The sequence below is a fragment of the Manis javanica genome, chromosome 3 (genome assembly GCF_040802235.1).
Source record: "Manis javanica isolate MJ-LG chromosome 3, MJ_LKY, whole genome shotgun sequence".
Taxonomy (NCBI): domain Eukaryota; kingdom Metazoa; phylum Chordata; class Mammalia; order Pholidota; family Manidae; genus Manis; species Manis javanica.
In genome coordinates this window covers 176,710,769-176,734,313 of record NC_133158.1, presented here as the reverse complement: position 1 = coordinate 176,734,313, position 23,545 = coordinate 176,710,769, and the positions used below count along the sequence as shown (strand labels likewise).

The 23,545-nt window shown below is 41.8% G+C and overlaps 1 protein-coding gene across 10 annotated transcripts in view; it reads left to right on the top strand.

The window, feature by feature from the left end:
• The window catches only part of ZNF660 (zinc finger protein 660), a 76,639-nt gene that overhangs the window by 9,235 nt on the left and 43,859 nt on the right, over positions 1-23,545 (top strand). For 6 of the 10 annotated variants that reach the window (XM_073232431.1, XM_073232436.1, XM_073232434.1 and 3 more), the window contains exons 4-7: positions 571-662; positions 984-1,110; positions 13,852-13,957; positions 14,861-14,983. In XM_073232431.1, coding sequence (XP_073088532.1) covers positions 571-662; positions 984-1,110; positions 13,852-13,957; positions 14,861-14,983 — 448 coding nt within the window. Of the gene's footprint in view, positions 1-570; positions 663-983; positions 1,111-5,694; positions 7,109-11,908; positions 12,824-13,851; positions 13,958-14,860; positions 14,984-23,545 lie in introns of those variants that run through there. The other 4 variants (XM_073232435.1, XM_073232437.1, XM_036996242.2 and 1 more) reach the window with 3 other exon arrangements.

The window sequence follows — 23,545 nt, the reverse complement described above, 5'->3', positions numbered from 1 at the left end:
GGGAAGAACATGTCTCTTAGACCCCGAACTTAAGACGTTGTGGGATACACAAATGAAACGTCCAGTACGCAACGGTAAGTTTGTGATAGGGACATAGAAGAGAATGAGAACTTGAGAGTGGCATTAGAGCAGTGAGAGTTGGTAAGATCTCTTAACAGAGAAAAGGGAAGTCTGAGGCCTGAGTGCCTAGAGTGTGCATAATGTGAGGGTGTTGTAGAAGGCAGAGAAACCAGGGTATGGGGGACCAGAGGTCCAAGAGGAAAATTAGGCTAGGCTGGTACTAGGGCAGCCATGGGGTTGAGAAAGTGCTCAGGAGTATAGTTTCCTTCAGAGAGGCTGAAGAACCTGAGGGCTGGGAGGGTCAGCCAGCTCTCAATGTGAGCAGGGGCCTTCCACTAGGTCCTCCAGGCCAAGCTCACAGCACACACAGGACAGCACCTCTGTGGAAGAGGCATGACAGTCAGTATTTGTGGAGTTGCCTGGGTTCTCTTGAATCCACTTGCTGGGATACAGATGTTCTGGGATCCAAGGCAAGTCTTGTCCTACTCACAGCTTTCTTTCCTCCCTCAGCTCAGCGTACTTCCCCAGTTCCTGCCCCTCCTCAGCCTGGGAACTTAGGAGACCAAGCAGCAGCAACTGTGCTTCCCATGGTCAGGCCCCAGGTGAGCTTGGTTCTTTCTGACTTTCCTGAATTCCCAAGTCTGTGGCCCAGGAATAGCAGAGCTCATCTCCAGGGCTTGGGCCCACCCTGAGACTGTTCCTGTGGCTTCCCTGCCTAACTGTTTGCCCTGAAACTGGGTCCTGCCTGCTGAGTTCATCGACTCTGTCTAGCCCTGGACTTGTCCTCTAGTTATGTCGTCCTAGCTTCTTCCCCTTCCCCAGCCTTTTGCTCACCAGGGCCCTTCCCCATGCTCTCTGCATCCCCGATGGCTCTTCCCTTCAGGCTGGGAACATCCATGAGCAATAGAAGCTTGTCATTCCAGGGGTCTGCAGCACATGAGTTCCTGCCTGTGGACTATACTCAGAAGAGGTGGAAACGTCTGGCGTACAGTCAGAGAGCCCAGTGCCAGAACATCATGCTGCAAAATTACCACAGCATGGCCTCATCGGGTAATGGTTCTCTTCCCTGGTGACTTAGAGCCTGCATTCTTTTTTTTTTTAATTTTATGGTATCATTAATACACAATCACATGAGCAACATTATGCTTACTAGATTTCCCCCATTATCAAGTCCCCACCACATACTCCATTACAGTCACTGTCTCAGCGTAGTAAGATGCTATAGAATCACTACTTGTCTCCTTGGTGTTATACTGCCTTCCCTGTGGAACCCACCCCTACATTTGATGTGTGCTAATCGTAATGCCCCTTCTCACCCCTTGTCCCTCCCTTCCCATCCATCCTCCCCAGTCCTTTTCCCTTTGGAAACTGTTAGTCCATTCTTGGGTTCTGTGAGTCTGCTGCTATTTTGTTCCTTCAGTTTTGCTTTGTTGTTATACTCCACAAATGAGTGAAATCATTAGATACTTGTCTTTCTCCGCCTGGCTTATTTCATTGAGCATAATACCCTCTAGCTCCATCCATGTTGTTACAAATGGTAGGATTTGTTTTCTTCTTATGGCTAAATAACATTCCATTGTGTGTATGTACCACATCTTTTTTATCCATTCATCTACTGATGGACACTTAGGTTGCTTCCATTTCTTGGCTATTGTAAATAGTGCTGCAATAAACACAGGGGTGTATATGTCTTTTTGAATCTGGGACCCTGCATTCTTAGGGTAAATTCCTAGAAGTGAAATTCTTGGGTAAATGGTATTTCTATTTTTAATTTTTTGAGGAACTTCCATACTGCTTTCCACAGTGGTTGAAATAATTTACATTCCCACCAGCAGTGTAGGAGGGTTCCCCTTTCTCCATATCCTTGCCAACATTTGTTGTTGTTTGTCTTTTGGATGTTGCCCATCCTGTCTGGTGTGAGGTGATACCTCATTGTGGTTTTAATATGCATTTATCTGATAATGAGTGATGTGGATCATCTTTTCATGTGCCTGTTGGCCATCTGAATTTCTTCTTTGGAGAAGTGTCTGTTCAGCTCCTCTGCCCATTTTTTAATCAGATGATTAGCTTTTTGGTTGTTGAGGCATGTGAACTCTTCATATATTTTGGATATCAACCCTTTATCGGATATGTCATTTATGAATATATTCTCCCATACTGTAGGAAGCTTTTGTTCTATTGGTGGTGTCCTTTGCTGTACAGAAGCTTTTTAGTTTCTTATTCTCCCACTTATTCATTTTGGCTTTTGTTTCCCTTGCCCAGGGAGATATGCTGATGACAAGGTTGCTCATGTTTATATTCAAGAGAGTTTTGCCTGTTTTATTTAAGAGTTTTATGGTTTCATGACTTACAGTCACGTCTTTGATCCATTTCAATTTTACTTTTGTATATGAAGTTAGACAGAAATCCAGTTCCATAGTTTCATTCTCTTACATATAGCGGTCCAGTTTTACCAACACCAGCTGTTGAAGAAGCTGTCATTTCCCCATTGTATATCCATGACTCCTTTATCATATATTAATTGACCATTTATGCTTGGGTTAATATCTGGACTCTCTATTCTGTTCCATTGGTCTATGGGTCTGTTTTTGTGCCAGTACTAAATTGTCTTGATTACTGTAGCTTTGTAGTAGAGCTTGAAGTTGGGAAGCAAGATCCCCCCTGCTTTATTCTTCCTTCTCAGGATTGCTTTGGCTATTCGGGGTCTTTTGTGGTTCCATATGAGTTTTAGAACTATTTGTTCCAGTTCATTGAAGAATGCTGTTGGTATTTTGATAGGAATTGCATTGAATCTGTAGATTGCTTTAGGCAGGATGGCCATTTTGACAATATTAATTCTTCTTATCCAGGAGCATGGGATGAATTTCCATTATTGATGTCCTCTTTAATTTCTCTCATGAGAGTCTTGTAGCTCTCAGGGTATAGGTATTTCACTTCCTTGGTTAGATTTATTCCTAGGTATTTTATTCCTTTTGATGCAATTGTGAATGGAATTGTTTCCCTGATTACTCTTTCTATTAGTTCATCATTAGTGTGTTGGAATACAACATATTTCTGTGTATTAATTTTGTATCCTGCCACTTTGCTGAATTCAGATATTAGTTGTAGTAGTTTTGGAGTGGATTCTTTAGGTTTTTTTATGTATAATATCATGTCATCCGTAGACAATGACAGTTTGACTTCTTTCTTACCAATCTGGATGCCCTTTTATTTCTTTGTGTTGTCTGATTGCTGTGGCTAGGATCTCCAGTACGATGTTGAATGAAAGTGGGGAGAGTGGGCATCCTTGTCTTCTTTCCAATCTTAGAGGAAAAGCTTTTAGCTTTTCACTGTTAAGTATGATGTTGGCTGTGGGGTTGTCATATATGGCCTTTATTATGTTGAGGTACTTGCCCTCTAAACCCATTTTGTGGAGAGTTTTTATCATGAATGAATGTTGAATTTTGTAGAATGCTTTTTTGGCATCTATGGAGATGATCATGTAGCTTTTGTCCTTTTTATTGATAGAGTGAATGATGTTGATGTATTTTCAAATGTTGTACCATCCTTGCATCCCTGGGATGAATCCCACTTGATCATTTGTGTGATCTTCTTCTTGTATTTCTGAATTAGGTTTGCTAATATTTTGTTGAGTACTTTTGCATCTATGTTCATCAGGGATATTGGTCTGTAATTTTCTTTTTTTGTCGTGTTTTTGCCTGGTTTTGGTATCAGAGCAATGCTGACTTCATAGATTGAGTATGGAAGTATTCCCTCCTCTTCTATATTTTGGAAAGTGAGTCTGCATTCTTTATATTCTGTTTGCTATGTTCTTTTTCTCTTTAAACTTTTTATTGTGAACAATTGCAAACATAGACAAAGTACAGAGAATAGTGTAATGAACCTCTCTGGTCCCATCATGGAGCTTTATCAGTTATTGACACTGGCTTGACTTCATCACTGAATGGCCTTGGGTCGTTTAGTTCCAGTTTGTAGTTGCAAGGATAGAGAGCCCTTATGTTCTTGTAAATAATGAGCTGTGTTACTTACGCTAAGGGTAGAGGAATGGACACCCTGAACAAACCTACCAGCTAAGCTACCCTTGGGTCAACAAAGCCGTGTGGAGCATTGGGTGCCTGGGAGCTTGAGCACCAAAAGTAAATGAATTTTTATGCTAGGGTTCTACTGGACTGGAACACAGCTGCTTCCTGAATATCTGTTTTGTCCTCTGCCTGCTACCCACTCTCTTCACTCTGTTATCTTTTGTTCTCTCGCGTCTCCTTCTTGAATAGACTATCTGTTCCCTCATACTTAATGCTTGCTGTGGCTCCTAGTGGCTTGCCTTCTCTCCATGCATCATTTCTGCTTAGAACTCTTACTTACATTGTAGTTTCCTTGATTTTGCTCTACTTCCAGTTCAGAATTTACCACAAGCATGGTTCAGCCATTAAATATCGTTTCTGTTTGGGCAAAACTTCAGTCCTTGCCACAGAAGAATCTTGATGTTTACAGATAAGCTATCCTAGGGTCTAGTGCCTGGCCCTTGTCCAGTCACCTGTGGTCCATCATGGGATGAGCCTGGTTCATTGGCATAAAGCATGTTTGTCTCAGCTTCCCTCTGAGTAAAGACTGGGGTGGGACAGCTTCCTTGTATGGGATGTTTGCTTGGCAAGTTCTATGAGAAACCTAGCACAATAGCCATCTCTGGAGAGGGTGGGCTTGGAGTCAGGGATTCAGACATCTGTAGCATCCACATCTTAAAGTGGCATGATGATTTGTGGCCTGGTTAAGATGTGATTGAAAGGAACCAAGATATTTGTGTCCAACTAGGACCATGATTGCTCTGCCTTCTCCCAGCTTTTGTATTCAATGATTCCGGAATTCAAAGGCAAATAATCAACTGATCAGTTCCCTTGTGATTTCAGATTATCAAGATACCAAAGACATGTTTTGATTTATATTTTAAATTACTGATGCCCTTCTGAATTTTTATATGCAAGCAATATTGGCTCCTGCCAGTCCAGGGCTCCAGGAACTAAGGGATCGCTACTTGGGACTAGAGGTCTCTCTTGTCAATACTTTTCCCCAGCATTTCTGAACTGCTGCCTTCTCCAGATCTTATCACTGTGCTGTCACAGCAGAATCCTCCCTCTTAGTATATATATTTCCTAATCACACCCTCATAATGTAAACTACCTATCCATCACTCCCATGTTTGCACAAACATGTCATTCATTTATCACTTGAGATGTTTGCCATGCTTCTGTTTCTGCAGTGTCTTTGCTTAGAAATGTGGAACCATACAATATCATAGTTGGAAAAGACAGACTTTATAGTTTATCATTTTACTAAAGAGATATAGCATGTGACTTCCATAACACCATCACAATCTGGTATCTTGTCTTCCAGTTGCCCTTCTTATTTGTGCTACATTTGTCTGTCTTGATAGCCCTTCTTCCACCCTCCACCAACCATTTTCTCCCTTTTCATCTTTCTGTCCATGAAGAAAACTTTTTTTCTCATTTTCTCTCCCGTTCTCAGTATTTCATCTCATTCTTTACCCATAATGTGAAGTTTTTTCCAGGTACTTAGGCTCCTGATTAATCTGTTCCCTCAGTGGGACAAGAAATGAATAAGTTTTCTTTCTTTTGGCAGCAAATGAATCTAGAATGGAGAGTTCAGAGTTGTCTCCGAAGGAAGAAATTTCTGAAGGATCAGAGTCATTTGACAGGATATCAGGATGCCTCCATGGGGTGGTTCCTGGGGGACTAGAAGCTAAAAATGTCTGTGAAGATGCTTTAGAGAAGCTAGAAGCACAGTCAGATGAGCAAGGGAGCAGACTAAAATGTGGTTTTTTGGAAATACATGAGGATAAAAATAAATTCAGTAAAGATGGATGTGATGAATATAAGGAACTTGAGCTTTCAAATCTATCCTCCATTCCCACTGAACATCAAGGAGTTCTAAAGGGACAGAAATTCTATAGGTGTGGTGAATGTGGCAAAGGTTTCAATCGGAGTTCACACCTTATTGGCCATCAGAGAATCCACACTGGAGAGAAACCATATGAGTGTAATGAGTGTGGTAAGACCTTCAGGCAGACCTCTCAGCTCATAGTTCATCTCAGAATTCACACAGGGGAAAAGCCCTATGAATGCAGTGTGTGTGGGAAGACCTATCGGCACAGCTCCCATGTCATTCAGCACCAGAGGCTCCACAATGGGGAGAAACCGTATAAATGTAATGAATGTGCAAAAGCCTTCACTCAGAGTTCACAACTCATTGACCACCAGAGAACCCATACTGGGGAAAGACCTTATGAGTGTGACAAGTGTGGGGAGGCCTTCATTCGGAGTAAAAGTCTTGTCCGACATAAGGTACTTCACAGTGGTGAGAAACCCTACAACTGTAATGCATGTGGGAAAGCTTTCTGTTCTAATCGAAATCTTATTGACCATCAGAGAATCCACACTGGGGAGAAGCCTTATGAGTGTAACAAATGTGGCAAGGCCTTCAGTCGGAGTAAATGTCTCATTCGACATCAAAGCCTCCACACTGGGGACAAACCATACAAATGTAGTGAGTGTGGGAAAGCTTTCAACCAGAACTCTCAGCTTATAGACCACGAGCGAATTCATACCGGAGAAAAACCTTTTGAATGTAACGAGTGTGGTAAGGCATTCAGTTTGAGTAAATGTCTTATTCGACATCAGAGACTTCACACAGGTGAAAAGCCCTATAAATGCAATGAGTGTGGAAAATCCTTCAATCAAAACTCACACCTCATTATACACCAGAGAATTCACACTGGTGAGAAACCTTATGAATGTAATAAGTGTGGGAAGGTCTTTAGTTATAGTTCCAGTCTTATGGTGCATCAGAGAACCCATACTGGGGAGAAACCCTACAAATGCAATGATTGTGGGAAAGCCTTTAGTGACAGCTCACAACTTATTGTGCACCAGAGAGTTCACACTGGAGAGAAACCCTATGAATGTATTGAGTGTGGGAAAGCCTTCAGCCAGCGTTCCACTTTCAATCACCACCAGCGAACTCACACTGGTGATAAGCACTCAGGTGTGGCTCCATCAGTTTCTTAAGGCCTGATTCTCCAAGATAGAGGATGGAATTTGAGTTAAGTTTTCATTATAAGAAGGATAGTCATCTTAATCTCCTGGAACCACTAATCAAAGTAAGCCATGTCCTTTATTGCTGGCTCAAAGGTGGGGGAGAGGGAGTCAATACAGTCCTTCCCCACCTTTAGGGATATAAGGACTACACATTCATGTATTTGATGGATGTCCTTTTTTCTTTCATTTGTTTAAAAACCGGTTTCATTTTTATTCAAACCATAATCAGACTCTTTTCAAGAACAGATTGTGTTTTCCTTTTCATTTCCCACCAATCCATTTTAGCATTTACAGAAAGTTATTTTCCAAGACTAATTTTTTCCTTTCTCTTGGATATGGCCCTTCTTGTATACTTCTTAATTTGATTCTAATCCAGATCCTCTGCACCTAGGTGACCTTTTCTTCCCACTTGCTAAATCTATGTACCTTAGAGCCTTCTAGATCCTCCTCATCCCTGAAAGATTTTCTTCTTCAAATGCCTCTTCATTCCTCTTCAGCTTCTATTCATTTGACCTTAGTTGTTGTTACAATATGCAATTGTTGAATTGCCTTGTAAGTTTTTCTCAATGCATATGTGTAAACTATTGTAGGCTTTTTGAGAGTAGGTGTGATAGCTATTTTTTTAGCACATGGATAATGATTTTCATATACTTGTTTAATAAAATATTTTAAGTCAGCTTTCCAACTGAACCATCCTTAAATTGGGCATTATATCCCCCATCCTGCCAACCAGACTAGAAGCTTCTAAAAATGAAAGTGGAATCTTACAGAATATCACATAAAAAGGCCTCATTAATATCTTCTGTGTGTACTTCTAGAAGTCCCACTACTGTTACTTTGTTGTACGTTTTTTATAAATATCGTGTTTAGGAAGTTTCCTTGTATTCCTGTTTAGAAGAGGCAAAGCATTATGGTACAGTAAAGAACCCAGAGTTTGTCCTAGCACAGTAGGTTCAAATCCTGTCTCCACCACTCTTCTTAGGTTTGTGTTCTTGGCCAAGTCACTTAGCTTCCTCATGTCTTAGTTCTTCCATCTATAAAATTGAGCTACCTGATAGGGTTGTGAGGATAAAATCAGTTCCTGAGTATAAGGTGCTTTAATTTAAACAGTGCTTGGCACTTAGTACACGCTATAGCCATTATTGTTGTAGAGTATTTATTAGTATGATCGTTAAGTTTTGCCAAGTTTTAAAAAAAATTATTAGTTTAATTTATGGGTCATATCATTTATTCTTTTTGTACTTCATTTTTTTTTTTCAGAAGGTTCCTAATAATTGAAATTCCTTTGCATTCCTGGAATAAAATCCATTTGTTCGTGGTGGTTTTTATTTGTTATGTGTAGAACTAGATTGACTTTACTAAGGTTTTACTGGCTTCTCAAAATGTATTTGGAATGTTTATTTCTCTTCTACTTCTATGAAGAGTTACATAATGTGGGAATTATTCTTTGAAGGCTAGAAAGAACTCAGCCTGATATTTTTGGGAGGGAGGGAATTGGGAGTGACATATCTAATAACATTTTGATTTCTTCAGTGGTTGCACTGTCAATGGCATAAAGAACTTCTGATTTCTTCAGTGGTTGCACTGTCAATGGCATAAAGAACTTCTGATTTATTTTAAAAATTAGTATTTATACCCAGTAGATAATTCAAGTGAACAAATATGGTAAAGGTGCTAGGAGGTGGGCACTTGCCCTCTTAACTTTTATACACAGAAGGAAAGTACTCCACAGCTATAATGTGTATCTCTAACCCTGGTCATTCAGCTTTTAAATCCAGTAGGAAAGGTCAAGAGATTGTAGGTACCGACAAGTTACTGAGTACTGTCCTATGTTGGGAGACATTTCTGGTAAGGCACTGACCTGGGGTGATACCAAGGACACATTCCTGGAAACCTCTAGGAGCTAGGGATAATTGGTGAATACCCACAGAGTGGGTTTGCTCTGTAGAAAATAAATCCCCTGCCCCTAATGTTAGAATATGTTCTTTCCTGATGGGGCCATATAGAAGCACTTGCCCCAGCTGGAAGGTGTTAGGATGTCACCTGGCTTCAGGTACCTAATGGTCCAAGTGTTTGACCTAGTATAGAATATGGACTTAGTCTTCACTGAACCACAACAGTCTTCTCACTAATTTATGCACCCCGGTGTGTGCCAAGTAAGGTGAGGTAGAGATACCCTTTTAAGTCATGTGAATGCTTTACATGACAACACAGTAGGAGAGAAATGTATGGTGAACTGCCTCTTCTAATCTGTGGGTATTCCTCAAGTTATGCTTGGTCAGGAATTGTCAGCTGAATAAAAATCTCCACTTTAGGTGGCCCAGTCCATAGACTTGAAAGTTTCTAGGAATGAATGTACAGGTGGCATTTTATAGAGATGGCTTACAGGCTTTTACCCCCCAAATTGAGAGATGCACAGGGCCAGTAGTTACCCAAGATTTGGGTACAATGAAATAATTGAACTAAAATCAACAAGATAATATGTATTCCTCTCGAACTGAATGGTAACCACAGCTAGATGTTCAGGACCATGGGGCATGTGTACATGCCCAGCCCAGGTTATATAGATCTGGGTTTATATTATATACTTTGATTCCCATTTTTGGAAAGTTGAAAAATGCTATATTCCTTTACTGAGACAGCAGTGTTATGTTGTTTCCCATGGGAGGGTGGTGCAGAACAACTGCAGTTACACCATGCCTGTAGCACCCTCTGGCAAGCCAGTCAGCCTCAGCAATGTACACAAATTAATGACAATCAAGCTCTTACTGAGGGACCGCACTGCTGGTGCCTCTAGGTTTTGAGATATGTGCAGCCTATTTATTACAGAGGCCTTTTATGGAGAAAGTGGTCATGGCAGCTGGTATGGTGCTAAAGTTAAACCACTGACAACTGTATTCTCCAGTTTAAGCTGTGTATTTACTATGGCTATCCTAGTGAGGGTCACTAGAACAGTGAGATAGTTGTGGTTATTCTTTAAAAGACTTTCCATAGAAAGCCACGACAACAATTCACCTTTTAGCCTTCCCTAAGGTTTCCATTTAGAGTGGACATGTGGGATACTTGAACAAGTAGGATCAGGAACAGCTGAAAAATTCCCAACAGTCTGAAGGATGAGAAGTTGCACATCTGTCAGGGAGCTCTGATTTGTCAAGAGCAATATGCTACAGTAAGTTCTGAACAGCTTGTATAGAGACAGAGGTAAAGGTGTGTTCTAGCTGCCCTGCCCCAAACAAGAAACTATAAAGTCATGGGCCTAAAATTGATGCCAAGTTTGCAAAGCCATTCCCCGACATGCCACCTGCTCTGCATCTCCTGGTACTGGAACACCCTTTTTCCTTGGGATTGTGAGTTGGTCACCACCAAATTTGTTGCTCCTCAAGAAAGTCAGGTATGTTAGTCTGCTGGGGCTGCATAACGAAGCATCACAGGCTGAGTGGCTTAAACTAGAGATTAATTTTCTCAGCTCTAGAGGCTCAAAGTTTGAGATCAAGGTGTCAGCAGGGTTGATTTCTTTTGAGGCCTTTTTCCTTGGTTTGTAAATGGGCACTTCATTCCATCTTCTCATGGTCTTTCTTTGGTGTTAGTCTGAGTCCTAATTTCTTCATTTTATAAAGATACCTTTCACATCAGATTAGGACCCATCCTAATACCCTCATTTAACCTTAATTACCTCGTTTTAAAGGCTCTATCTCTAAATACAGTTACATTGTGAGGTACTGGGGGTTAGGACTTTGTATGAATTTGTGAGGGACACAAGTTAGCCCATAATGTTAATGGATTTTTTGGTATTGTTTTAATATCAGTTTAACTCAAGGGCATATCTGGATTGAACTGCCTTTGGGAAATTGCAATAAGGATAGGAGCCCCTGAAATTTGCACTTTTAACGTATATCCAAGTGATTCTTAAACTCTCTAAAATTTAGAACTATTGGGCTTTCAGAATATCAATGAGTAATCATTACTGCTGGGGCCAAATGCCGAGTTAGCAGCTTGAATCAGAATTAATGACCTCTCCCCCAGTTTAAAAAAATAGGTGAAAAAGAGGACTTTAACTTGATTATAACTGTCCTAATATACATGAATATTCTTAAGAGTTTCCTGGTGTAGTGGCAATAGTTGTGCTCCTGACTTCTAGCATCCACTGGAGGATGTGAAGTGTAAGTCATGATTTCTCTGAATCTGTTCCTCAGTCTCTGTAGAACATGGCAGAGTTGTGCCACCTACTTGATCTGACAGATAGAAAAACTCCAGGTATACTTTAAGTATTCAATACATATTTGTTGATTGATAAAGAGCTTCAAAGCTCAATCTCAGACAACTTCTTTATCTACAAACATTCCCTGGAGTATCCTCCCAGATTTACAGCTCTGTTGGTGATGCCTTCACCAAACTCTGTACTCCTAACCACCTGTTTGACATTTCCTCTTGAATGTCTAATTACAATTTTCAGTTATATCCAAAACAAAACTGTTAATCCATACCCCTGAAACTATTCTTTCAGTTTACTCTATTTCCAAAGGTAATCTATTCTGGTTGCTCATACCAATAACTTTGAACTTTAGCCAACAACCAATTCATTAGCAAATCATGCTGGGCATAGCTTCAAAATATATGCAGAACTATTTCTCATTACCTCACTTCTAAACTAGTCCATCATGTCTCATCTGGAAGAGTGCAATGGCCTCCTAATCTCCCTGCTTCTGCTATTGCCCACCTTCAAACTATTCTCAACAAAGCAGCTGGAGCAAATTTTTATAATGTTATGTCCCTGTGTGAAACTTGCACGCAAGGTTTATGTCTAGTTGCATGAAGACTGAAAGCAAGACAATTTACAGGAACGAGTTTCTTGGTTCCTTTCCTGATAGCTAATCTTTGATATATGTACGTATGTCAGGAAAAAAATTAAAAGGTTATGTCACTCCTCAGTCCCGAAACCCTCCAAGTTATTCAGGACACATCCAAAGCCGTTATGGCCTTTAAAGTCCGGAATGTGTGCCCCGTCCCTCCTGATTCAAGCTTTAGATGATCCATTAGGATCCCCAAATGCCTCAGATGCCCACATACCCTAATCGCTCATGTATTTATCATTGTCTTGCCTGACTTGAAAGTAATGCTCATGGGGCAGCAAGTTCATTTTCACCATTGCTGTATCTGAGGTGCCCAGAACAGTGACAAAGTAGACACCCAATATGTGTGTTTTTATGCTGCTGTAAACGGTAGCTGATGGTGGCTTTGAGGTTGAAAGGCGCGGTATCTGCGGAAAGATGATTTCTGCTCAGCAGCCAGAGCTGGCGGTGCGACTTCGGGGAGGGGAAGGAAAACTGGCTGTCCAATGCAATGGTTCCCCTTCCCGCTCCAACGAGTGTTCCGGGCTCCACCCCTTCTGAGCCCTCTTTTCATGGGCTGAACTCTCCAAGCCTTTTCGTCCTCCTAGCCAGTGTTAGGGCGAAAGCTGGGCGGGAGGCGGGACCAGAGCGCCCCCGGAGTCCGCGGGCCCTAGCGCCGGCAGGGAGAGCTCCGGCCTCAGGGTCACAGAGATGCCGGAACCTCCCGCTGCCTAGAAGGACCGGAGGGCCAGGCCGGAGTTACTAGGGAGCCGGTGACGTAGTTCCTCCTCCGCTCCGTTCCAAGATGTGGGTCGGACGCTGTCGGTGAGGGGGTTTGCGGCAACCTGGCGTGGGGGTTCGGGCCGAATTTTGCGAGTGTCTGGGGGGCACCGGCCGGGATCTAGGCCCACTGCCCGACTCCCTGCTGCGGAGACGGGGGCGCGGCGGCCCACGGGGGTAGTTGGGGTCCCCTCCCCGTCCTCCTTTGGCGCTGCCTCTTTGTCTTGGGTCTCTCACTCGGCGGAGCCGCTTGCTGTGACTGGCCTGAGAGTAGTAACAGAACCGTGTCATCCCCGCCCCCGACCAGGGGGCAGCCCTGGTCATAACAGTGGAGGTCCCGCCCAGGCTCAAAGAATTCCACAATCCCTGAGTATTTGACTCGAGTCACCGGTCCGATATATTAACTCCAGCTCATCAGTGAGGAAACGGACTTGGAGATGAGGGCAGAATCTTGCCAAGATTATTTATTCATTCAACAAATACTTGACTACCTACCTAGTGGTGTATTCTGTCCTGGGGTTACAGCCGTGTACAAGACAGAGCTGTGTTCTAGGAAGAAATGTAATAAACTTGGAGAGTTAGAAGCAGAATCTGGCAATCTGAAAGGGGAAAAACAAAACAGGTTTTGTGCCCTAGTAATCCTAAGAAGTGGGTAATGATTTTTTAAATAATTCTAGCGCCCCTCTAAAGTCTTATTTCTTCCTCTTTCTCTAAAGACATTTGACTGCAAAGTTCCTCTCTCATCCCTCCTCTGCATACTTTCACTGGAAAGCTGGATTGCAGTTGGAATGCATTTTGCAGTTAGAGGAGAATATGGAGACTTAGATACGAACAGAATAGGTGAAAAGGAGTAACTGCGGTGTGATGGCATGAAGATTTCCTTCAGACACAGAAGTCTTGTCTCTCACTAGCATATAACCTTTGGAAAGTCATTCAAGCTGGGGGCTTCATTTCCTCATTGTTAAAATAAAAATCATCTGTATTGCTCACAGTTGTGTAGGATGGGACCCTGCCCTTACTGTCCTCTTGGAGTTGAGCTCTCAGAGAACTCAGTCATTTCTGTCTGTTTACAGTGACTCAAGACCCCATTAGGAACTTCCTCACCAAACCCAAGGACGATTTTAGGCAGGATATATTGCTGGGCAGAACTTTTGGACTAAGGCTGTCTGTGCTGGGCAGGTGAGACCTATACTGTAAAATTAATCTGGGGATAGGAATCCTGCATGCTAGAGAATATGGGGACCACGGCTGAAAGGGAGCATTTCTAGATGGCTATTTATGGAGCAGAGAAGTGGGAGGGGGCCTCTGGACCTTGAGGAGTAGAGTTATGCTCTGGAAGTAAGCGTGATACAGAAGAACTCACATTTGAGTGTCAGGAGACTTAAGACTTGAGTCCAAGCTCTCCTCTATGTTCTGATTTTCCCGTCTCTAGTTTGACATAAGGCTGGAGGGTTCCTTTCAGCTCTGACATTTTGAAAATCTGAGTAGTGGACTATGTCAATCTCTTAGGGAATTTAGGCCCTTTGATGGCTCTTCTGAGAATTGCCAAGATTGCAAATAGTATACTGTCATGGGGTTCAGACAATATGAAGCTCAAAAGGGTTGAACGGGTGGAGGAGGGATGGTGATGGGCATATGTGGCAGAGGCTCTTGTCACCACCCCTACACCCTGATAAAATTAGATAGTACCCTGAACTTGCTTAACATTTCAAATCAGCATTTACTGAGCCCTCTTTATCCTAGGCACTATGTGATATCCATATGTGAATATCATGGGCCCTGTTCTCTGGGACTTAGAGCCTACTGTGTACATGCAGGAAGAAAGGACACAGACATACACACAAGTAATTCTAGTATAAGGCAACTTTAGCTTGTATTACAGATTTGTGATGGTGTTTTTTTTATAAGTACAGAAAACTATAAGGCCAAATCTATTAGCTTTTCTGTTACAATGTCAGCCTTTATGTTCATGGCTTAGGCCTTTCTCTCCCTGAGAATGAATCAGTACCCTGATACTTTCTCATTTATTTTTCCTGTTTATTTTATATTTCACTCATCTGTCTCTCTGAAATTTGTTTTCAGGTATTGCCTTTTGCTCCTCACTCCATTGCAGCTAATCAAGAACCAAGGACCATGTGATCACTGCTCAGAGGAACCTGAACAGGCAGGTGATGCTGGCGAATTAAAGGAATACTTCCTCCTTAGGTAAAACCTCTCTCTGCGGTTAGGACTCTGCCCTTTGTGAGTTCTTCACAGGATCAATGGTGAGCCTGAGATCAGAACACTCAACCCATCAGTCTCCGGGACTTCTGGGACCTCATGGATTATTTATTTTTTTTATTTAGGCATCACTGATATACACTGTTATGAAGGTTTCACATGAAAAACATTGTAGTTATTACATTCACGCATATCATCAACCCCCACCACACACCCCAGTGAAGTCACTGTCCATCACTGTAGTAAGAAGCTAGAGTCACTACTTGTCTTCTCTGTGCTACACTGTCTTCCCCATGACCCCCCACACATCATGTGTACTAATCATAATACCCCTTAATCCCCTTCTGCCTCCTGTCCACCCACCCTACCCCACTCCTCCCCTTTGGTAACTGCTAGTTCCCTCTTGGAGTCTGTGACTCTGCTGCTGTTTTGTTCCTTCAGTTTTGCTTCAGTTGTTATACTCCACAAATGAGGGAAATTATTTGATACTTGTCTTCTCCACCTAGCTTATTTCACCGAGCATAATACGCTCTAGCTCCATCCATGTTGCAAATGGAAGGATTTGTTTTCTTCTTATGGTTAAATAACATTCCATTGTGTATATGTACCACATCTTCTTTATCCATTCATCCACTGACAGGCATTTAGGTTGCTTCCATTTCTTGGCTATTGTAAATAGTGCTGAGATAAACATAGGGGTGCATATGTCTTTTTGATCTGAGAACTTGTTTCTTTTGGGTAAATTCCTAGGAGTAGAATTCCTGGGTCAAAGGGTATTTCTATTTTTAGTTTTTTGAGGAACCTCCATACTGCTTTCCACAATGATTGAACTGATTTACATTCCTACCAACAGTGTAGCAGGGTTCCTCTTTCTCGGAATCCTCGCCAGCATTTGTTATTTGTCTTTTGGATGGTGGCCGTCCTTACTGGTGTGAGGTGATATCTCATTGTGGTTTTAATTTGCATTTCTCTGATTACTAGCGATATGGAGCATTTTTTCATGTGTCTGTTGGCCATCTGAATTTCTTCTTTGGAGAACTGTCTGTTCAGCTCCTCTACCCATTTTTTAATTGGATTATTTGCTTTTTGTTTGCTGAGGTGCATGAGCTCTTTATATATTTTGGATGTAAACCCTTTATCGGATCTGTCATTTATGACCATATTCTCCCAAACTGTAGGATGCCTTTTTGTTCTGTTGATGGTGTCCTTTGCTGTACAGAAGGTTTTCCGCTTGATATAGTCCCACTTGTTCTTTTTGCTTTTGTTTCCCTTTCCCAGGGAGATATGTTTATGCAGAAGTTGCTCATGTTTATGTCCAAGAGATTTTTGCCTCTGTTTTTTTCAAAGAGGTTTATGGTTTCATGACTTACATTCAGGTCTTTGATCAATTTCTAATTTACTTTTGTGTATGGGGTTAGACAGTGATCCAGTTTCATTCTCTTACATGTAGCTGTCCAGTTTTGCCAACACCAGCTGTTGAAAAGGCTGTCATTTCCCCATTGTATGTCCATGGCTCCTTAATCATATGTTAACTGACCATATATGTTTGGATTAATATCTGGACTCTCTATTCTGTTCCACTGGTCTGTGGCTCTGTTCCTGTGCCAGAACCAAATTGTCTTGATTACTGTGGCTTTGTAGTAGAGCTTGAACTTGGGAAGCGAAATCCCCCCTGCTTTATTCTTCCTTCTCAGGATTTGCTTTAGCTATTCAGGGTCTTTTATGGTTCCATATGAATTTTAAAACTATTTGTTCCAGTTCATTGAAGAATGCTGTTGGTATTTTGATAGGGATTGCAATGAATCTGGAGATTGCTTTAGGCAGGATGGTCATTTTGACAATATTAATTGTTACGAGCCAAGAGCATGGGATGAGTTTCCATTTGTTACTGTCCTCTATACTTTCTCTTAAGAGTATCTTGTAGTTTTCAAAGTATAGATCTTTCACTTCCTTGGTTAGGTTTATTCCTAGGTATTTTATTCTTTTTGATGCAATTGTGAATGGAATTGTTTTCCTGATTTCTTTTTTTGCTAGTTCATCATAAGTGTATAGGAAAGCAACAGATTTCTGTATATTAATTTTGTATCCTGCAACTTTGCTGAATTCGGATATTAGTTCTAGTAGTTTCGGAGTGGAGTCTTTAGGGTTTTTTATGTACAATATCATGTCATCTGCACATAGTGACAGTATGACTTCTTTACCAATCTGGATGCCTTCTATTTCTTTGTTTTGTCTGATTGCCATGGCTCGCACCTCCAGTACTATGTTGAATAATAGTGGGTAGAGTGGGCATCCCTGTCTTATTCCCAATCTTAGAGGAAAAGCATTCAGCTTCTCGCTGTTAAGTATGATGTTGGCTGTGGGTTTGTCATATATGGCCTTTATTATGTTGAGGTACTTGCCCTCTATACCCATCTTGTTGAGAGTTTTTATCATGAATGAATGTTGAATTGTGTCGAATGCTTTTTCAGCGTCTTTGGAGATGATCATGTGGTTTTTGTCCTTTTTGTTGATGTGGTGGATGATGTTGATGGATTTTTGAATGTTGTACCAACCTTGCATCCCTGAGATAAATCCCACTTGATCATGGTGTATGATCCTCTTGATGTATTTTTGAATTCGGTTTACTAATATTTTGTTGAGTATTTTTGCATCTATGTTCATCAGGATATTGGTCTGTAGTTTTCTTTTTTTGTGGTGTCTTTGCCAGGTTTTGGTCTTAGAGTGATGTTGGCTTCATAGAATAAGTTTGGAAGTATTCCTTCCTCTTCTATTTTTTGGAAACCTTTAAGGAAAATGGGTATTATGTCTTCTCTATATATCTGATAAAATTCAGTGGTGAAGCCATCTGTCCTGGGTGTTTTGTTCTTGGGTAGTTTTTTGATTATCGATTCAATTTTGTTGCCTGTAATTGGTCTGTTTAGATTTTCTGTTTCTTCCTTGGTCAGTCTTGGAAGGTTGTATTTTTCCAGGAAGTTGTCTATTTCTTCTTGGCTTTCCAGCTTGTTAGCATATAGATTTTCATAGTATTCTCTTATAGTTCTTTGTACTTCTGTGCGGTCCATCGTGATTTTTCCTTTCTCATTTCTGAATCTGTTGATGTGTGTAGATTCTCTTTTTCTCTTAATAAGTCTGGCTACGGGCTTATCTATTTTGCTTATTTTCTCAAAGAACCAGCTCTTGGTTTCATTGATTTTTTTTCTATTGTTTTATTCTTCTCAGTTTTATTTATTTCTGATATTTATTATGTCCGTCCTTCTGCTGACTTTGGGCCTCATTTGTTCTTCTTTTTCCAGTTTTAGTAATTGTGACTTTAGACACAATTTGGGATTGTTCTTCTTTCTTTAAATAGGCCTGGATTGCTGTATACTTTCCTCTTAGAACTGCCTTCGCTGTGTCCCACAAAAGTTGGGGCTTTGTGAAGTTGTTGTCACTTGTCTCCATATATTGCTTGATGTCTATTTTCATTTGGTCATTGATCCATTGATTATTTAGGATCATGTTATTAAGCCTCCATGTGTTTGTGAGCTTTTTTGTTTTCTATGTACAATTTCTAATTTTATGCCTTTGTGGTCTGAGTAGTTGATTGGTAGAATTACAATCTTTTTGCTGAGGTTCTGTTTGTGGCCTAGTATGTGGTCTATTCTGGAAAATGTTCTATGTGCACTTGAGAAGAATGTGTATCCTGCTGCTTTTGGGTGTAGAGTTCTGTGGATGTCTGTTAGGTCCGTCTGTTCTAGTGTGTTGTTCAGTGCCTCTGTGTCTTTACTTACTTTCTGTCTAGTTTATCTGTCCTTTGGAGTGAGTGGTGTGTTGAAGTCTCCTAGAACGAGTGCATTGCATTCTATTTCCTCCTTTAATTCTGTTAGTATTTGTTTCACATATGTTGGTGCTCCTGTATTGGGTGCATATATATTTATAATGGTTATATTCTCTTGTTGGACTGACCCCTTTATCATTATGTAATGTCCTTCTTTATCTCTTGTTACTTTCTTTGTTTTGAAGTCTCTCTTGTCTGATACAAGTACGGGTACACCTGCTTTTTTCTGCCTATTGTTTGGATGAAATATCTTTTTCCATCCCTTGACTTTTAGTCTGTATATGTCTTTGGGTTTGAGGTGAGTCTCCTGTAAGCGGCATATAGATGGGTCTTGCTTTTTTATCCATTCTATTACTCTGTGTCTTTTGATTGTTACATTCATTCCATTTATATTTAGGGTGGTTATCGATAGATATGTATGTATTGCCATTGCAGTCTTTGGATTTGTGGTTACCAAAGGTTCAAGGGTAGCTTCTTTACTATCTGTCTAACTTAACTAGCTTAATAAGCTATTATAAACACAGTGTGATGATTCTTTATTTCTTTCCCTTCTTATTCCTCCTCCTCCATTCTTTATATGTTGGGTGTTTCATTCTGTACTCTTTTGTGCTTGCTTTGACTGCTTTTGTGAATAGTTGATTTTATTTTTCGCCTTTAGTTAGTATTTGCTTGGTCTGCTTTCTTTGGTGTGATTGTATTTTCTCTGGTAACGTCTATTTAGCCTTAGGAGTGCTTCCATCTAGAGCAGTCCCTTTAAAATATCCTGTAAAGGTGGTTTGTGGGAGGCAAATTTCCTGAAGTTTTGCTTATCTGGTAATTGTTTATTCCCTCCTTCATATTTAAATGATAATTGTGCTGGATACAGTATTCTTGGTTCAAGGCCCTTCCTTTTCATTGCATTAGATATATCATGCCATTCTCTTCTGGCCTGTAAGGTTTCTGTTGGGAAGTCTGATGATAGCCTGATGGGTTTTCCTTTGTAGATGACCTTTTTTCTCTCTCTGGCTGCCTTTAATACCCTGTCCTTGTCTTTGATCTTTGTCATTTTAATTATTATATGTTTTGGTGTTGTCCTTGGTTCCCTTGTGTTGGGAGATCTGTGGTCTTCCATGGTCTGAGAGAGTATTTCCTTCATCAGCTTAAGGGAAATTTTCAGCAATTATTTCTTCAAAGACAATTTCTATCCCTTTTTCTCTCCTTTTTCTGGTACCGCTATAATGTGAATATTGTTCCGTTTGGATTCATCACAGAGTTCTCAATATTCTTTCATTCCTGGAGATACTTTTATCTCTCTCTCTCTCAGCTTCTCTGTATTCCTGTTCTCTGTTTGCTATTCCATTAACAGTCTCTTGCAGCTCATTCAGTCTCCTCTTTAGTCCTTCCAGAGATTGTTTCATTTCTGTAATCTCCCTCCTGACTTCATCCTTTAGCTCTTGCATATTTCTCTGCAGGTCCATCAGCATGATTATACCTTTATTTTGAATTATTTTTCAGGAAGATTGGTTATATCTGTCTCACCAGGCCCTCTCTTAGGGGTTGTCTGGGTAATTCTTTACTGGACCAAATTCTTCTGTCTTTTCATGGCAGTAGAGGTATCCATAGGCAGGTGGCTCATGTGTCAGCTGGGAGAACAAAGTCCCTTCCTGGTTGCTGATTGCCTTGCCCTTCTCCGCTGCCTATGTCAGTTACCCGCACACTAGGGGCAGCCCTCAGGGTAGCCCAGGGCCATGTGGGGAGTGGCAAGTGCTCAGTGTGTGCTCTCCTGCTAGAATGGCACCCCTCCACACCTTGCCCCGGCTTCCTCTGCCTATGCTGGGCAGCTGCGCACTGGTGGCAGCCCATGTCTGGCCCGGGCAGCTGTGTGCTCGGAGGAGACTCTGGGAGGTTGCTGTGGGCGGGGCCGCTCTCTGGGTGCTCTGCTGCTGTGTCGGTGCAGTGCTGCTCTGGGGGAACAAATGGCAGGTTGCTTATTGCCCTGAGGGGCTTCAAAGCTGCATTGCCACCCAGGGGGTTAGTGCACCTGATGTTCCTCAGGATTCCCAGTCTGCTGGGCTGAGTGTGCTGGGACGATTCCATCCAGCTGTGAGGCCCTTGTCCCTTTAAGACTTTCAAAAAGCACTCGCTTTTCTTTTGTCCCAGGGGAGCCGGCTGTGGGGGACCCACTCGCAGATTTTGCTTTTCCGTTTCTCTAATATCCAGCACACTGTGCACTGTGTCTGCGCTCCTGGTGTGGATTACTAGAGCTGGTTGTTTAGCAGTCCTGGGCTTTCACTCCCAACTCCAACTCCTTTCCTCCCGCCGGGGAGCTGGGGTGATGGGAGTGCTTTAGTCCCACTGGGCTGCGGCTTGTATCTTACCCCCTTCATGAGATGCTGAGTTCTCGCAGATGTAGATGTAGCTTCACTGTTGTACTGTATCCTTTGGTCTCTCTTTTAGGAATAGTTGTAATTGTTGTATTTTTAAAAATACATATGTTTTTGGGAGGAGATTTCTGCTGCCCTACTCATGCCACTATCTTGGCTCCTCCCCCTCAGCACTCCATAAGCATGTTTATGATTTTTATTTTCAACTCTCTTTCAGGAAGATTGATCAGTTCAGTGGCATTTGGCCCTTTTTCTGGGGTTTGTGATATTTGTGTCTGAATCAGGTTGTGACTTTTCACCTTTCTATGTGGTGCTCTCTAGTACCCTGAAGCTCCTGTCTCTGGAGCTGCTCAGCCCCTAGAGTGAGGTTGGGGGTTGTAGGGGAGTGGAGCTAGTGCCTTGGGGGAGGAAAGAGCTATTCCCTAATTCCCGTCTGCGTTGCCTGTCTCCAGTGTCAGAGCCAGTGGGCCGAGCACACAGGTGTAAGCCTCTGTGCTTTGTGTCTGTGGCTGTTGTAGGTGTGGCCTCCCTCTGGCTGGCCTGACACCAGCACAGTAACTGCTGGTTTGCGAGCTGGTGCTATCAGGCCCGGAGGGAGGCTCGGCAGGCAGCATGTCACAGTGGGGGGCCTTGGAGCTGAGCAGCCAGCCAGGGGGATGGAGTGTCTGAAGTTCCTGGAAGTTCCCAACCTGCTGGGCAGAGTGCATCCAGACATCCTTGCCCCCTACCCCTTCTCCCATGCAGCAGGCTCCGTGCAAACCTTGCCGCTTCAGTTGCTAGGAATCCTCCCAGAGTGTCTGCCTTTCCCTTGTCTCAGGGCGGCCGGGTGTGGATCCCATCCTCCACAAATGGCCAGAATCAGTCTCTCAAGCACTCCACCTGTCCCAGCTCCCCAATGTCCAGAGCACCACACAGTGTAGGTTTCTGCTCCCAAAGCAGACCTCCAGGGCTGGGTATTCAGCAGTCCCAGGCTTCCACTCCCTCCGGGCTCCATTTCTCTTCCTCCTGCTGGTGAGCTGGGGTTGGGGAAGGGCTTGGGTCCTGCCGGATCAAGGCTTTGGTGCAGTACCCTGTTTCAGGAGGTCTGCTCTGTTCATGAGATCTGTGTGCTGTCTGGTTCAGCCTTCTTTCCTGTTGCTATTTTAGGGTTGTATCAATTAAGTATATTTTCGTACTCTTTGTGGTTTTGCGAGGAGTTTTCTGTCTCACCTCTCAGGCCGCCATCTTGAATCTCTGATTCTTTTTTATCAGGACTTTTTTGATTACCAATTCCATTCCATTGCTGGTAATTGGTCTGTTCAGATTTTGTTTCTTCCTGGGTCAGTCATGGAAGGTTGTATTTTTCTAGGAAGTTGTCCATTTCTTCTAAGTTGTCCAGTTTATTGACATACAATTTTTCATGGTATTCTCTAATATTTCTTTGTATTTCTGTGGTATCCACTGTTGTTATTCCTTCTTCCTTTCTGATTCTGTTTCTGTGTGTACACTCTGTTTTTCTCTTGATAAATCTGGCTAGGAGTTTATCTGTTTTGCTTATTTTCTCTAAGAACCAGCTGCTGGTTTCACTATTTTTTTCTATTGCTTTATTCTTCTGTGTTATTTATTTCCGCTCTCATCTATATTATGTCCCTCCTTCTATTGATTTTCTGCCTCATTTGTTCTTCTCTTCCTGGTTTTTTTTTAGGTTGTTTATTTGAGATTATTCTTGTTTCTTGAGGTATGCCCATATTGCTATGTACTTTCCTCTCAGAACTGCCTTTGCCATGTCCCACAGATCTTGGGCTGTAGTGTATTTTGTCTCCATGTATTACTTGATTTCTGTTTTAATTTGTTCATTGATCCATTGATTATTCAGAAGCATGTTGTTAAGCCTCCATGTGTTTGTATGTCTTTTTGTTTTCTTTGTGTAATTTATTTCTGTTTTTGCATCATTGCAGTCTGAAAAGCTGCTTGTTACAATTTCAATCTTTTTTATTTATTGAGGCTCTTCTTGTGGCCTAGTATGTGATCTAGTCTGGAGAATATTCCATGCACGCTTGAGAAAATTGTTTATCCTAGTACCTTTGGGTGGAGTGTTCTGTAGGTATCTGTGAAGTCCATTTGATCTAGTATATTTTTCAGTGCATCTGTTTCTGTGTTTATTTTCTGTCTGGTTGAATTGTCTACTGATGTCAGTGGTGTGTTAAAGTCTCTTAAAATGAATGTATTGCAATCTAGTTCCTCCTTTAGTGCTGTTAGTACTTGTTCTGTATATTTAGGTGCTCCTATTCTGGGTGCATAGATATTTATAATGGTTATGTTCTCTTGTTGGATTGACCCCTTTATCATTATGTAATGTCCTTCTTTGTCTTTTTTTACTTTCTT